Below are 18,262 nucleotides of genomic sequence, written 5' to 3' on the forward strand. Positions count from 1 at the left end.
AAGCTTCATATAAAAGATGTACAGACCACTTGCAGTGTCGAGTCAGACATTGCTATATAAACGGTGGAATTGTCAAACTACCACCAATACTTTGCCGGCCGTTCCAGCGCACGCACACAAGAAAAAAAAATCGGAAGTTTTTTTTTAAATTGTGTCAGTGGTCAACATCTTCAATTATTCATCTTGTATTGACTTGGAATCCGTAATAATCAAGGTAAGCTTTTAATATTTTTTTATATTTAAAAAAATAAATTAAACTAGGAATATGTTAGAAAAATTTTTAGCATTAATATGTTATTATTTAATATTTTTATTGATAGTTTTTCTATCCATAGAGGTTTTATTTAATTTTTTTTATTTGTTGAATAATCGATAAAAGCAATTAGAACAATAATAAATAATTAAAATTATTTTTTATATAGACGTGATTTATTTGCAAATATAAGTTCGACTAATATGTATCAATAAAAGAACAACAATAATATCAATTATATATTCCTTTATTAAGCGAGTCAAGCACGATTAGTTTGATCTTACGCTCCAATGGTTTCCAAACACGAGTTTAACAAAAGCGGTGTTTACTGCCTTGCCTCAATTTAATATTAGGTCATTTCCCAAAATTATTTTCAAACTTTTAAAAATACATTTTTAGGCTCAATGATTAACACTTTCGACAAATAAAGAATAAACAAAAAAAAAAAATATTTTTTTTTAATTAATAAATTAAAGCATAGTATTTATCGTAACATCCTACATAGTGTAAATCAGCAACTAAACTTGTTAAAAAATTTAAACAGTTATCAAATAGATAAAATCTTTTAATTTTCAAAGAATTATTTACGCCTCAGTCGGTTTAATATGTTATGTATAAAATCGTAAGCGAAGAAGACTTACTCGTATACAGCAGTTCTACGTCTTCGTAAGGATTACATTTTCTTTCGTCACAGCGTATTGAATAAGTACAATCGACCTTTATAGATTCGAATCGTTTTAGCTGAACGTAATTCATATGTCGAATATAAAATAAAACTTACGAACGATACATCGATACATCGGGTTACAGTACTTTTAACAAGCATTTAATAATAAAAAAAACAACCTTTGTGGTTCAATAAATAAGGTCTATTAGAATATTGTTGCATCTCTTTTTGTATATTCGATTTGCAACAAAAAAATTCTTCGTAAATAGTTAATAAAAACACAAAAACAAACTGACATCATTCTTATAAAGCAGTGGTTTAAAATAACATAATGTCCAAGGCTCTATTATTATACCCAGCCTGCCAGGGCCACCTGCAAATAGTCGACCGTATCTTAAAATCTTAAATACCTACAATCCTTCGTGGAGCCTTTACGTTATTGAAGAATAGTATAATCAATCTTATGTTTATTTTATAACTCAAATGACTAAACGTTTTAATAATATCAAAATCGTAATTAAGATTTTTGTAAAATTATTATTAAATACTTTTCGAATTTCAAGATTATATAAAATTAAAATAACAAATTAAAAAAAAAAACTTAAACAATGTTAATGATGTAAACACAAGTATTCAAACTGCAATGAATAAAGAATGGCAATTAAAATTAGCTACAATATGGAGCACAACAATCACTGTTAGTCACAAATATTAATCTGCTGCTATAATGATTTTGTTGATTAGTTACACTGGTGTAAGCCGTGTAAGGCAAGTCTTTGTAATTTTCAATCAATTCTTTCAGCACGTGTGACTCATAGACTCTACATATCCTGAATTGATCGTTATCTCGACGGGTAATACTAAAATGTTCGAATAAAGGTCATATTTAATTGCTAAATAAATTTAATGGTATAAAATCTCTCTCGATAACTCGATAACTCGGTTTCTGCTCGATAACATATTTTCTTTTTGCAAGAACATCTAAAAGCGGTTGTATAGGGGTAGTTGATGTTAAATTCACTGCAAGTTTTAGAAATACTGGCCAGTTACATTTTCTTCCAAGCTTATAATACATAATTTAAAAAACTAAACTATATATTCGATAGCAAGAGGCAGATGTTAAACAACTAAGAGGACTATGTTAATTATTTTCTATTAGAAAGAAGTTGATAATTGAACTTTGCGATAGCTAGTGAATAGAGAGATTTAAATGAAAATATTAACATTGCTTACTTGAGTGCTGTAAAGACCAATTATTTTCATTTAAAAAAAGAAAGAGTAAAATGCCAATAATCGTATTAATCTCGAAGATTGATACTACGATTTTAGTGTCGTATAAATCATTCACTTGCATGTATTTCTGTCAATAATATGACGCATTTGCCATATATTTGCGCAGTACATTTCCGCGTGTATGTGACATGGGCCCATAATGTTTCACATTGATTTATACATACTAAACAAAAATTGTGGACATCACAATCAAAGTGACTAGTCTATTCGTGATGTTATCTTTACTAAAGAATATTTAATATTACTGCAAAGTTTTAACTTTGGTTTTTTATTCAAACTGAAATTGAAATTTGAAAACCCATGGACTCAATACAAATATTATAAATTTAACGATCTTTTAAAGTCCTCTCTGAATCCTAAACAAAAGAGGACCATGAGATCTGACAGAAGTCAGTTGATGCTGAGATGATCTCCATTCAAGTGGACTTACCGCATCAATTGTTCGACATAATTATAATTTTCACGGATCGTCAACAATTAGTCATGCTCAAAACTATGCATGGAAATGTTTTCGGACAAACAAGGTCGTTATTTAAATAAATATGTAATTGTTTTAAAAATCTTATCCATCAATCGGTATGAAGTTTTTCCGTGTAGCATTAACTAAGACTTTTCCTCGTATATGCTTAATGCATCAATTATTGTTCAGGTTAAAAATATATCACATAAATATTTAAGTTTGATTTTTTAAGTGATTATTTTTACACGAATTTGTAATTGAGGATAATTAATATGAATATGATTAGTAGAATTTATTAAAGATGTAAAAGCAATTGCGGTAAAATACTGCCTAATTATTAAGTATTTTCTACTGTTAGACGTTGGACGCAATTTTTTATTTGAATGCTATAAAAGGTGCTTTAACTTTGATTTGTAGGTATGTATCAGTATATATCAATAAGTAAATGATTTATATACGTTTTATATAACTTGTCGGTTCTTCTCGGTAGAATCTACATTCTAAGCGAGTGATATCTTCACATGCAACTTGAATCAAGAATACTGTGATTTTATACAGATTAAAAAAACGTTTGAGAAATTTAGATAGTATTAATTACACTTTACTTTTATATTGATAAAAATTCTACATTAAAAAAATATTATCTACAAGAACGAAACTTGAGTTTTCTTAAATTAAGTTAGTTAGACGTAGAAATGTCTAGGAATAATTTTTATGTTATATAAAATATAAAAGATTACGCGAGACGAGGAATATTTAACCTTAATTACTTTTGAAACATCAGTTACGGAAAAGTAACATTTTTTTGTTTGTAAATGTGCAATAAATGTTAAGGTTCAAATATTATGCAAGTCGATTACAGAATTGAGTACACTTATTGACATTTAACTTGCAATGTGTGGCGTTACGCCTGCAAAGCGCTCTTCCGCTGGCATTGACCTATGATTCTAGACCAGAAATCGCTAACGACTTTTATATACTATCTATTTATCAAGATTTACCGTTGCTGTGTTTCGCCGGTTCTTTGGAATTATAATTTTAAAAAAAAACTTGTTTCATTCCAAGTTTAAATATTTATAAAGGACGCTTTTTATTATCTGTTGTACTTCGATTATTGCTTATAGCGTATCTCTCTCATTATGAAAGAAAATTCCGCACCCATAATGCAATAGACGACGTTGATGGGCTTTCATATTGCTAGTGTTGCAGAAGCCGAAGCGAAGCCCCGTCATTGCCGACGATTTGATTTATTCCGAACGAGATAATAGGATCGATCAGCGTCCCAATGCGTCGACAACTCGACAATGAACCGTGGGTCGAATATTGCACAATCACTCGAATAACGGGTTTCGACATGCGACAACGAACCTCACGCTGCAGGAACACTATAATGTAATACCGAGAATACTAAAATTAGGCCTACCGTTTATAGCGTATCAATCTACTGTTCGAATTTGCCGATTTGTAAATAAACTTCAGTCGTTCGCACTTCTGCGGGAATAATTGAGCTCTGTAATAAGCAAAAAGTTTCTAGTGCTCCGAAATCTACGCGTAATATTACGCAGCAACCAATCTTATAATAATACTTGTAATATCTAGATATTAATAAGGTTTTTATTGATTGACAATTTATACAATTGAAAGTAGCCCAGTCAAACAAAGGAAGAAGTAGACCGGCAAATCGGTTTTTGTGTGAAAACGTGTACAACGAAAAAAACTCATGTCTGGGTCACAGATCCAGACGGTCGCGCCTTAAATTTTAATAATTTCGTACTCCGCGTGCGTCCAGCAAACGTGCCGAGTTTAATGACAATCCGTGTCCAATTTAATGTAAGTTATACATGAGTAAGTTCCATACATCCGAACCATGATGCAACGACACTTTTATGCAAATGGAGACCATTGAGTTTCCCAAGAACGTGAATACAAGCTGCCGATGAGAGATGAACCTGTTTTGTGTCATTTGATTTAAATGTTATTCATTTATACGCTCGAAGAGGTATTTGAACAAAATTTAAGATAATGGACAGTATTTAAAGTTATACGCTTCTCCCAATAGCATTTACGAGAATTAATTACTTAGATTTATATAGTTACGAAATATATGTTGATTTATACGTTAAAGTGTTTTGAGAAAACACAGTATTATAAGTTAGAAGCGTTCCATGGGATGACATTTTGCGAAAAACGCCTCATAATACGTGTCTGTCGTACAAGATATTATCTTACCTTATAACATTATACATGGTCGTTTAAATAAGTTTATTTGAGACGTAGTAACGTATAACTGGACCATCAAATGATCACGACACACATTAGAGTTACAGTAATTGCTAATTATATATATTTTTTTTCATATAAGACTAATGTTTGGTGTACATAAGTAGTCATATCTGTTAGTTGCTTTTTTTCTACATATTTATTCCACGTTTAGATGTAATTCTAAGACGGTACTCAACCAAATGGGGTGTATAAGTTTTTGTACTAAATAAGTTGAATCGAATGAATATTTTAATAGAGAAGCAAAGGTATAAAAGAGACATCTGCCATTTTTTCCAATGAAGGATGGAAAAACTGTAAAATTCAGGGATTCATAAAATCATTCCTAGTTAATATAATCGCTGGCGTGTAAATTATGTTGCAACTTAGGTCTGAGACGAAATTTTACAAGGCCTACTAAATAAGGTTGCACCTAGTGATCAAGTAGAAAGTCTGTTCGAACTAGACAAATTGTAACACGTCTATAAACAATATAATGTTCAAATTGCTTGACATACTTACTTATTCTTCGGTCAATGTCATAACATAAAATACATATTTTGGTAAGTTATATGAATATTATTATTTGTAATCATAAAAGCGAGCATAAAACACCGAAATGTAATAAAAACACATCGACATTATTATCCCTATATACAAATAGCCGTGGTCCGTTTGAGTGCCGGCATATTTTTTGATTGGCGCAATAAGCCGGCATGCGCTGGGATTCAATTGAAAGATTGCGCCGATGTGTGGGAAGACGACAATGCTTGCCCTCAGTCCACCGAGGATATCCTTCCAGAAAATAACTAACTAACAATCACATAAATCATACGAGCTACGTTAAAAAAGAATACAAATGAAACGCACACATGCAAGATGTTCTTGATATTTTGACGTTCAATTTATTGCTTGTCATTTTTTCGACCATTTAAGTCATATGTATGAATCGATATAAAATAATATACTCTATTATTATCAATACATATTAACGAGAAAAAAGGCACACAGTGATTCGTAATCTAGACATAATTATATGACTGCAGCAAGGGTTTTGTGATATATAATTTGAGGTTTCGTGGAGAGTATGTTTATAATATACTCTCAGACAAACTGGTTCATGCATCACAAGAAAAACACTGGCTAGTTTTTCATCGATCCTGTTGTTAGTTACCCCGTAAAATAAAACTTCCAATGATATATAGTCACACAAACATGTGCAATAATGTTTTTTTTTTGTAGACTATTGAATTTAATGACTAAAAAAGAAAACAATAAAGTCTATGATTACGTATTAATTACGATCGATGGTGCCATTGCCCTCGACGGATTGTGGAACCTGTTCGCTGTGTTGATGTATCTTATTTTTTTAATCTTATTATTTTTAAGTGCAGGCGATGCAATGTTGTTATGTGGCCAGTGTTGTTTTTTAGTTATTTAGATATAATGAATAAAAAAGGTTGTATAGCATGATTAATTGTTATACGTTACTCAAGAGTTTCTTGTGTGCAAAAGAAAGGAGACTTAGCGATTTACTTTTATTTTACACATTTTTCTTAAATCAAACTAAACTATCTTATAGAATACCGTGGTACGATAAATAATAATATATAGGGCAATGGACGACTACTAGGGCATATTTGATTTTTGATTAGAATTCCTTATAAACTTGATTGAACAAAGAACTTTTAAAACGAAATATCACCTATCGTTGAAAAATGCATATATTTTTATATTAGATATTTGTTCTTTTTTACACATTTATAGATGTTAAATATTGAATTCATAGTAATTAAAAATATAAATTATAAACATGAATAATATTTTATCTGTTCCAAGAAAGAAGTCTACTTATAAATCTGTTTAAAAGTTATCGTTGATAGAGTGAATCATACATGCGATAGCATCTCTGCATTCTAGTTGCCGATTCTATTCAATGAGTCGATTAAAATTCAGATAATGTGTGATGGTCTCGCCGGATCATCCATATTACTGACGCGCGTGTAGCATCCTGCCCACAGCACGCAGTAGGAAGTGTCCATCATGTGCCAACTTACTTCATTCATTTCGCAGAAAAAGTAACAATAGGATTTTATGGCATATTAATATATCGTACCGAACACAATTGGCCAATTTGATAAGTTTTTGCCATATTTTTGGGACGAGGCTTAAATTATCACAATATATTTATTACGTCAAATGAATAGTGAAAAAAAATATCGTTAAAATATCAAGGGCACGTTAAAGTAAATCGGTCATTAAATACGAAAATGTATGACTTTTATATAACTTATCGTAGCGTATCCGTAATATATAGTTATTATGTAAATCTGATGAACGACATTGTGAACGAGGGATTATTACAGTCGCCAATTATTGTAACGCTGCTATAATTCCAGAGCAAAACAAGTTGGTTTTTAAAATAACTACCCCGTTCGAAGTGGAATTCTATTTGTAGAACGGCGCCAAACCGCATTCCAACAGGACCTAGGATGTCGAGTTAATATCTTTGTCTTCCCTTTAACTAGCTTGGGTATTAATAGAACGCGGACCAACAACCTCTTATAGTTATTACGTCCATCAATAACACGATAGTTATGTCAAATTATAAAATATATTGCACACTTTTTTTAAACATTATTAGATACTATTTGGAAATTGTCAAAAGTTAAAAGAGATATTTCATAGCCCACTTTCACAAATAGTTTACATCCTACTTATTCATATTAGCTTTAATTTAATATGACTAGAAGATAGGCAGCCGTCCCCAGCGTATCGGGCCCTTAGATGATTCAACCTTAATAGGAAAATTGCTTTGGACGTTGGTGCCGGCCGGCGGCGCGTAACATTGGCCTTACCGCACTCACGACTTGCAGACGTGCATTTGAATTCTACGCAATCTCGCGATCATTATTCCGTCAAACCACTAATTACATAATTTGTCTTTTCAGGATGAAGGTCTTACTACTTTGCATGGCCTTTGCGGCTGTGAGCTTGGCGATGCCGGTAGCTGAGGAGAAACAAGATGTGCCCGTCGTACCTGCATCAGTCCCTGAAGTCAAAAGTGAAGATGCCATCAAGCCTGAAATCGAAAAAGAAGCTGTCCCCGTAGAAGAAAAAAAGTCTGACGTTGCGCCTGCACCAGAAACTAAAGCCGCTGATAAACCAGTGGAACCTGAAGCCAAAAGCGCTGATAAGCCCATAGATGCTACCCCTGAGGTGCAACCCGAGGCCAAGGTTGAGGCTGTTCCCGAAGTTAAGAAAGAAATTATTCCTGAAATTAAGGAATCAGCTCCAGTTAGTACTGAACCTGAACTAAAACCGGAAATAAGCCAAGCAGTGGAACCTAAACCGGAGGAAAAGAGTGCACAACCCGAAACAAAGACAGCACCCGTAGAAGAATCTAAACCGGAAGAAAGCCAAGCCAAGGTTGAAGAGATCACTGCACCAGTAGCAAAATCAGCTATTCCTGACGTAGTCATTGACGTAGTCAACGCAGTGAAAAACCCTGCTGCAATCGCTGATGATGTAGTTGACCCTGCTGCTATCAGCCCTAGTTCTGACCCGCAACCGATTGTTTCTGGTAAGAGCGCTAACCCTGAAGACAACAAAGAGGACAAGCAAGTCAAGGCCGCTGCCCCTGAGTCTAGTGCTGTTGATGCTAGCGAGAAGAAGTTATCGGTAGAACCAAAATCAGAAGAAAAGCCAGCTGAAATTGCAACGCCTTCAGATGCATCTGCTGCCCCTAAAACCGCCGCTGTATCAGATGACTCTACCCGTGTTATTCGTGACGCAGTTGAAGAGAAAAAGGACTCAGAAACGCCACAAGCCGAAGCTAAAACTGTAGCCGAAGCTATCAAAGATGAAGTAAAGCCTGCTGAAGTACAAGTAGATGCTAAATCTGCAAAACCTACTGAAGATGTTCAAGCTCTTAAAGAAAATGAGCCCGAATCTCCTAAAGTAGAACAGCCAACCGACGCTGCTAAAGATGTCAAATCCATTGAAATACCAAAGGACAAAGAAGACAAGGAGGTCGTACCTCTTGCGCAACCCATCGATGCCGTGAAGGAAGATGCCAAACCTGAGGTCAAATCAGAAGAAACAATCTTGAATGACGCTCCAGCAAAAGCAAAGAACAGTTCCGAAGAAAGCGCCGAGAGCTCAGAAAAGAATGAAAGTACAGAGAAGGACTCTTCGGAAGAGAGCGGCGAAAAATCAAAGGAGAACGCTCCTAAGCCTTAGATAAGTTATATTAAGTTCATAGGCGGTAGGCGTGTGTCGACTTGCGCCCTCGACACGCGCCCTCCGCCCGCGCAGCGCAGTGCGTTTGTGATCAGCATCCTCGCGCGATGTGACCCCGCCTGGTCATCACGTCCGCGTGTATATCTGACTATTCATTAGTACTAGAGACTTATTTAAATAGTGGAAACGAAAAATTACCTACGTTGTAATTATTTTCAAGTAAATTATCGAAATCACTGTACTATAAGTAATAATAAATACGTTTTTTATAACAAATATTTCATTTTTCCTACAACGTTTAAAACCCACTTGAGACATATGACATACTAGTATTTGAACTGATTAATAAGAAGCTAAAATAATAATAAAATCGTTTCAAATTTTCTGATAATATAAGTATACAAAAATACTGACAATGATATTATCGTTTTCAGAAATAAGCTGCTATATTTTTCGTTTGAATATTTTCTTTGATATTAAGAACAATATTTTAGTTTCTATTTACATACTTATTAATATAATAAATTATATTACTTACATTCATTATGAATTATTTAAATTTGAGAATATAAACTGTATATACTTGTGATCATGGCTTGTGATCACCGTTATATTACATACAAATAAAATTTCAAATCGAAAAGTACTTTTAAATATAACTTTGAAATATTACTGAACATAAATTTACAGATTAAAATAAATTTAATATATATGTCGGCGCGGAACCACGAATTTAAGAAAAACACGTGTCCAGAAATGATTATTTTAATAATTTAAAACTATTTCATTGTTAAATGAATAATTTTTAGTGAATTTTGAAATGTTAAATTACTCTGAAAAATTTAATGTTTGTAAACAACTGTTATCTTGAGTGAATAAGTCTACCCACCTATTTTTGTTATAAAAGATCAAGCGACCGCCGGTTTCGACAGACTTGGTCGAGCCGTCGGAGCGAACGGACAGTCTCATATTGGAATAAATCAGAGAGGATTATTTCCTGACTTTTATTTCATACCACCGAAGATGGTTAAAGATCGAAACTCTGACACTCGTGACGTCAGCTATGCTGACGTCATGTTTTTTAAAAAAACGCGCTCGGACGTGCTTGCTCCGTTATCAGAAGTGGGATTGGAACAAGCTCCGATCTCTGCTACGTCCTCATCAGCTTCGGTTCCACCTGTCATATAAGGATCGCTACAAGACAGAACCATATTGCGAAGTGATAAGAAGATCTCTAAGCGCAGTGCTTAAACTTACTGCCTGGTGTAATGGGGCCTATCTATGTGGGAGGACCGCAAACCACGAATCCAATAAATCATTCATCAGCTCCTAGGCCGACTAGTGCGGGAGTACCCACTTCATCAACACTTGAGGCGGCTACTTCTTACAATTAAGAACAATATGCTTCAAGGGCATCCTCATTTGCCATGCTGTTCATATGTGTGGAACATCTTAATTGAAAAATCAACAACTGACCATGTGGATCACGGAGAACATGGATATCACAGGGAAATGAGACGCTAAGATAAACAACACGTCAGGAAACAGCCGAGCAAATGGCTATTTGGAAAAAGTCATTACTACCCTCAAAAACGAGTTAATAATAATCAAGAACTACGAGACCGAACAGTGCATCTACTATATGAAGTTGCACCACTCTATTATTACACAAAGGAAACATCGCATACCACCTGAACTTCTTAAACCTGATCGGCATTAATAACAAAGGGGACTTTGCAGCACTAACAACACGACAACAGCAACGAGTGACTTTTGTGCGGAATAAAACAGTCATCGCTTCTATTCTCAGAAAACTAAAATCATTATTTTCAGCATAAAGATTAATGAGTCCACGTAACCACCATTACTTGATGTGATTAATTAATTGTGTCTTTCGAGATTTACAGGTTTCATAAGAACGCATCGCATCGCGAAGGTGGTCGGCAGAGGGCGCTCGTGATCAGCTTCGTCGTGCACCGCAGCCGGGCGACCAAGAAATGCGACTGGTGCAGAGCACGCACCATCCCGCAGAATGTCACTAATAACACAACTACAGCAACGAATGACCCTTGTTCGAAATATAACAGTCATCTTTTTATTCTCAGAAAACTAAAATTAATTATTTTCAACATAAAGACTAAGAGTCCACGTAACCACTATTACATGATATGACTAATTAAGTGTGTCTTTCGAGATTTACAGGTTTCATAAAAATTAAGACAGTGGAGAAGGTGGTCGGCAGAGGGCGTTCGTGATCAGCTTGGCAGAGGGCGCTCGTGATCAGCTTCGCCGAGCACCACAACCAGAAACGCGACCGGTGCAGAGCGCGCACCGTCCCGCAGAATGGCCGTGACAGTGGGAGTTGTCGTCCATATCACGAGCTGGTCAGTCAGTGCGAGTGGTCAGCATCGACGAGAACTAATCATCGCATAAAACTGTGAGGCAAAATTTACTTATCTTACCTCTTAAAATCTAAAGAAATAAAAAAGAGCAATAACAAAAAAGAAAAAAAAAAAAAAAAAAAAAATTTTGAATATTAATTACCATTGAGATTCCTCATGCAACCATAACTACACACGTACACTCTCGTTTGAGAGTGATACCTCTGAGCTAACCACGTGTTACCCTCGTATTACTCACGGATCCTTGATGTATCCAAAAGTGAACCATGAGATACCGTTGGGAGGCGTTGTGGAGCCGTGGTAGCCATTTATATACCGTAATCTGGAGAGTGATACCTCTGAGCTAACCACGTGTTACCCTTGAGCTACCCGCGGATCCTTGATGTATCCACAGAGAACCATGAGATACCGTAGGGAGACCTTGTGGACCGTGGTTAGACATGTATACACCACAGATCTACGAGAACCTTTAGTAGCCATGTATATACCATAGTCTGGAGAGTGATACCTCTGAGCTAACCACGTGTTACCCTTGAGCTACCCGCGGATCCTTGATGTATCCACAGAGAACCATGAGATACCGTAGGGAGACCTTGTGGACCGTGGTATAGACATGTATACACCACAGATCTACGAGAACCTTTAACAGTTATGAGCATAGTATGCGTAAAATCTGCCCACATTTATTATAATAAAGGTGCATGAGAGATTTCTTTGTGTACTGTTTTACAAAACAATTATCAAAGGTCAACATGATGTGTTGCTTACAGATACCTGCTTCAAAAATGTTTTTTGATTCGCAGATTTCCAATCGCACAACTTAGGCAGGTGCAGAGCGCGCACCGCCTGTCAGAATGGCCGTGTCGGCGCGGAACCACGAATTTAAGAAAAACACGTGTCCAGAAATGATTATTTTAATAATTTAAAACTATTTCATTGTTAAATGAATAATTTTTAGTGAATTTTGAAATGTTAAATTACTCTGAAAAATTTAATGTTTGTAAACAACTGTTATCTTGAGTGAATAAGTCTACCCACCTATTTTTGTTATAAAAGATCAAGCGACCGCCGGTTTCGACAGACTTGGTCGAGCCGTCGGAGCGAACGGACAGTCTCATATTGGAATAAATCAGAGAGGATTATTTCCTGACTTTTATTTCATACCACCGAAGATGGTTAAAGATCGAAACTCTGACACTCGTGACGTCAGCTATGCTGACGTCATGTTTTTTAAAAAAACGCGCTCGGACGTGCTTGCTCCGTTATATAGTATAACCAGCATTAGACCGAAGAGAATTTATTACTAGTCAAGTTAATCATATTTAATCAACCATTATTAACTTTTAAAAATTTTACCACTGATATGAAAAGAAAAACACTTTTGGCCGTCCATACGCTTAGATCTTTTAAGTACTCAACGGAATTTCATATGGTTTTCGTCAATTAACATAGTTAAATAGATTTTTCATTTTGTGTTTCAATGTTCTTCAACCTAAGAAAGATTGTATACCCATGCTATTCCTGTGTGAAGCCGGGACAGGTAGCTAGTATATATATTAGGAATAAAGTATGAGACAACATCACATACATTACTCTGATCCCAATGTAAGTAGCTGAAGCACTTGTGTTATGGAAATCAGAAGTTACGATGGTACCACAAACACCCAGACCCAAAACAACGTAGAAAATTAATGGTAATCTACATCGAACCTGGGACCTCGGAATGGTATACCCATGAAAACCGGTGTGCATACCACTCGACCACGGAGGTCGTCGGATCCATTCTAACTTAGAATAAGTCTAAGCGTCTACAATCCTAATTTATATTTATGTTTTTTTTTTTTTTATGTGAGTATACTTTTATCTGTATTGGAATCTACATTGAAATTAGATACTGGCAATTGTTTTAGATAAAATAAAAATAAACCTCTCCAGTCAGCATGCGGCAGGAGATTACTCCGAGAGACCACCAATCCACGGCGTGGCCGTATGGCTCCCGATGCAGCACTTCTGGCGCTATAAATAAAAATAATAATAAATTACTAAACATTCAAAAACAGGAATATGTATATTATGGGCAGTAGATGTACGGCTTAGCTTTTCATTAAATTCAATAATGCAACATGACAATTCAAAAGGGCTACTATTTACTCCAATTTTTTTTATGTGAACAAACATTTAAAAACGAGGTAATATATTACGGTTCAATACATACATGTATATATAGCATAGATTTCTGGACAAGATAATAATAACCCTTTTTAGATTTTACAGTAAAGCAACCATTCACACTTCTTGTGCTCTACGCAACTCACATTCCCCCATTCACACTGAAGCAACATATTATGTAAAATAAACGATTATGTATATTTACTTCGATGGAAGGAATCTCGATGTCGTGTAGCACACGAAGTCCTGATGTCACATTTGATGCACTTGCAGTTTTATTTTTCAATGACAGTGAAAATCGTACAAAATAATTACGACCATACTTATAAATGCTTTTGAGGGTAATAATATAATAATAATGCTGTCTTCTTCTTGCAAATGATAATTCAATAGTGAAAGAGAGAAAACACTAACCCCCTCTAACGCAACATTTATACGTGAAACCGTAAATGGTTCCATTTTATTTGCAATTAAATCGATTTTCTAAAAAATACTGATTCTTAGACTATACGATTTCTTCGATATTAATTCTACTGTAACTTTATAAAATTATTAATCATAATATCATAATAATAAACAAACAGTTAATCGATATTATTTTTATACGATGAACTAGTTTTCACACGATCGACATTAAATTTTAAAAAAAGTCAAAGGACCAACTACGGAAAATTCCGCCTCGATTGTTTTGTACATAGTTATATACCGTTCGGTAATTCTCAATATTTAAAAATCATTTAAATAATGCACCTAAATACACAGTATTAAAAGAATTTAATTATGGTTTAAATAATAAAATAGTCAAACGTATAATATCATTAAAGGTAGGTACAATAAAAAATAAAAAAAATATTAATACTCCATCATTTATTCACATTTTTATATAAATTATCACAAGACTAAGATTTTTGTTTATTTTTGAACTCATAAATCACAACATATACTAACTTTCATCATACACTAACATGTAACAGCCATCCACATTAAGATATATTCATCTTTCAAATAAGGCCATAGCAAGTGCAATTTTATTAAAATTTACAGTGCCCAAAGTAACATTAAGAACGAGGCACACCATTAAGGTAATGTTTAGATAATATTGTCGTAACACTGGATTACTGTTAAACGATCCAGTCGGGAGAATCAACGAGGTACTAGCTGATATGGAAACGATACGGGCACAATAAATAACTACAGCCTATCGCAATTGCAGGAGTAAAGAGGAATAGACAACTGTGACCTTGAATTGATTTGACATCATTGGCCGATCCAAAATTATCTATGGTATACATTGTGATGTGTGAAATATAATCGCTTTTTTAATATCGGCGAAGTTTTAGTAAAACAAAACTTAAGTAAATATAATTGGAATACAGTTATCATGTATTTTAAATGGAAAAATATTAATCAATAACTGTTTTTGGAGCCTGCAAGTTATTAGCAAATCGCTTGTGATGGTAAGTGTGATTTTTCATGTCCACTCCTGCCATTGCAATATAGCATACAATCGTCATAATACATAAGTTATTGTAAAATTTGAATAATCAATCAGCAATTGCAATGTACAGCCTCATCTTTGGCGACGAAATTATATTTTTAATTATAGTTACATATAGGAAACTATTTTTCCAATAGAGATGCGATCACGCTAAAGCTAGAGTCACAAAATGAGGTAGGAAAGTAAATAATTAGAAGTTTAATCATGGATGGATTCATTCCTCCGCCCAGATGTTAGAGAACATTTAGAGACAACGAAAACAAACGGAACACCAAGGTCTACTATGGCGCGATGACTGTAAACAACTAGGTTTGACATCTAATGTTATGTGTCAATCCTGACACGTGTAGTGCGAGCTCTTTTATCTTATTACAAATCATTCATTCCAAAACATTCTTCACATTTTTTTGTATTCTTGTACAGATTAAACAGGTAACTTGACAATTAAAGAGCAATTTTTCAACTTCTTAGGCTGTAATATCTATATAATATAATCTGTTTTCAAATAAACAGATTTTCATTTGTTTTACGCGATTACTATCTGATGTTTACGATTGGACCGACGTGATATTACAGCCTCAGTTAAGGAGGAACTCAATTATAGATTAACGTGCCTTGATATATGATAGTTCATAATTACAGTTAAGAGGGCGATACATTGTATTATTTAGTGACATCTGATACACAATAGACTGCTATAATATAAAAAAATGAATAGTTCTCTATACGCTAAAAATATTCTATTTCAATAGAATTTTTTATCTGTGTAAGAATATATCGAGGTGAAGAATCAGACCTATGGTTGTTTTATATGTTATAACACTAAACACTACTTAATTTATAACATGGAAATTTTGTTTTATTGTTTAGTTAAACGGAAGGCGAAATAATTTGTTACCTACATAAATACATACTATGATATCTCATGCACCTTTCTATGTGGGACGATTTCCAGAATCCAAAAGCGACGTAATAAATATTTGATACCGACCAATCCGCGCTTCGGAATCGTGGAAATAATATACCATTAACTAAGCATTAGTTTCATAAAGCTCTCAATGTTGAAATAAATTCACTATATGATGAAAAATATTAAATGAGAAAATTTGTAATATTCTCCTATACATTTAAATATATACAACACTTATGTTATAGAATTAATATCTTCGATACGACGATCTAATCTAAAAAACGTTGACACACAAAATAATATATCATATACATATATATCTATACAACGACGAAAATCGGCGAATGTTTCATGCAAATATCACAAAGCATTTTTTTTTTTCTTTTAATATAAAACACCCAATAGTCAATAGACTATACTATATTACACCGAGCGTGAACTCAGTCGTTAATCTTAAAATTATCGATGTTCATAAAAATCTAAAATTAATTTTAATAACAATTTGAATTTTCGCCACGAACACGTATAACACAAAAAAAAAATCTACGTGTCAGAATTTGATAAGTGACGTTACGGCTACAACTTAAACCTCGCTATAATATAATTCGTCTTATATTAAACCTATGACTGTAAACCTAACATACAGGGTGTTACTTATTATAAAATTTCACTCAGAATGCGTTAATACGAAAAATAACTAGGATATAATAGAAAGAAAACATTTGTCAAATCTTAAAAAAAAATTAAATGGACACTTCAACCAGCTTATCGAGCCAGAGCTCCGTTTATTATCATTATAATTGATATTACGACTAATTATATAGAAACGAAAAGTTTTATTATTAACATTACGCAAAAGCGACTTAAACAATTATTAGTCCGCGTGAAATAATAAAATAATAAATAATTACATTTCGATAGTGCGAAATATTAGCATAAGTACATTATTGCAGTTACAACATTGCGAATAATATTATATATTATAGTTATATATAAATATAGGTACGATATAATTTTAATTATTTACATTCTCCCTCGTTCACAATAATATAATTGCACTTCTGATGAATAAAACTCTAACTAAAGTCCAACGAAATCAAACGCGTGCGGCGTCACGCTCGAGACGAAAGGGTCCAAAATAATAACTCACGGACCCCTCCTCGCGTAGACCAGCTCCCAAACGATATCACAAAACTTCAAGACCAGCAACCCAAATATATAGAGGGATCCGTACACGTCCCGGCTCAGAGAGTACAGAGCGCAGCAGGTCAGCATGCATCACAAGGACAGCGTGTCGCGGATGAGCTTGCGGACCGTGTTGCCGACCGACGTGGGCGGCGCGCCCGACAGGTTGTAGTGGATCTTGAACAGGTACGGCTGGATGTCGGCGTACGTCGTGTCGAAGATGAGGTCGGCGTCCGACCGGCTCGGCATCTTCGGCACGTACTCGTGCCGGTTGATGATCTCCGTGATGAAGACGATCTTGTCCTGCAGCATCTCGACGACGCTCTCGTGCTTGGCGTGCATGTCCTGCTCGTTGCGCGACTCGGTGAGCTCGCAGCAGACGGTCCACACCTCCCAGGGCACGCACTCGGGCTGGAAGGGCCAGCGCGCGCGGCGCTTCTGGAAGAACTCGAGGCTGATGGAGCCGCGCGGGCTGCAGCCGTCGGCGCCGCGCAGCAGCTCCGAGAAGTCCGACACCTCGCGCCGCACCAGCCGGCCCAGCGCCTCCGACTCGCAGCACACGTACGTGAAGTCGATGAAGTCGCAGTCCACGTCCACGTAGCTGACCGTCCGGATCGAGTAGCTCTCCTCGTTGTTGTACGTGAACTTGCCGCTCGACCGGTGGAAGAGCACCGTGTGGAAGATGCTGGCGACCACCTCGTCCACTTGCCTACCCTCCATGGACATTTCGAACTCTATGCTGCGTGCGTTCATCTCGCCCGTCACTGGCAAGTCGCGCGCGCACTCGCCTCGAATACTGACATAATCGCCCAATAATATATCGATTACAGACTTCCGATGACTTTCAGTGGGGTATCGGAAAGGTCGTGTGCGACGTGTTGCGCCATTTCCGAGTTTAAAATAAGCAACGCATCGAGTCCCACA

At 35.3% G+C, this 18,262-nt stretch overlaps 2 protein-coding genes across 4 annotated transcripts in view; one reads left to right on the forward strand and one right to left on the reverse strand.

Moving 5' to 3' along the window:
• Positions 1-18,262, reverse strand: part of LOC124534347 (autophagy-related protein 101) — a 67,622-nt gene that overhangs the window by 36,377 nt on the left and 12,983 nt on the right. Inside the window, exon 7 of one of the 3 annotated variants that reach the window (XM_047110135.1) lies at positions 13,504-13,592. In XM_047110135.1, the coding sequence (XP_046966091.1) occupies positions 13,504-13,592 (89 nt within the window). Of the gene's footprint in view, positions 1-13,503; positions 13,593-15,175 lie in introns of those variants that run through there. The other 2 variants (XM_047110137.1, XM_047110136.1) reach the window with 2 other exon arrangements.
• On the forward strand, positions 46-9,446 carry LOC124534348 (protein bangles and beads-like). Its single transcript, XM_047110138.1, has 2 exons — positions 46-214; positions 7,884-9,446. The coding sequence occupies exon 2, from the start codon at positions 7,885-7,887 to the stop codon at positions 9,172-9,174; it is 1,290 nt and encodes a 429-aa protein (XP_046966094.1). The 5' UTR covers positions 46-214; position 7,884; the 3' UTR covers positions 9,175-9,446.

The sequence above is a fragment of the Vanessa cardui genome, chromosome 12 (genome assembly GCF_905220365.1).
Source record: "Vanessa cardui chromosome 12, ilVanCard2.1, whole genome shotgun sequence".
Lineage (NCBI taxonomy): Eukaryota > Metazoa > Arthropoda > Insecta > Lepidoptera > Nymphalidae > Vanessa > Vanessa cardui.

Coding starts and splice junctions, on each gene's coding strand:
- LOC124534348 (XM_047110138.1), top strand. CDS start 7,885: ATGAAGGTCTTACTACTTTGCATGGCCTTTGCGGCTGTGAGCTTGGCG.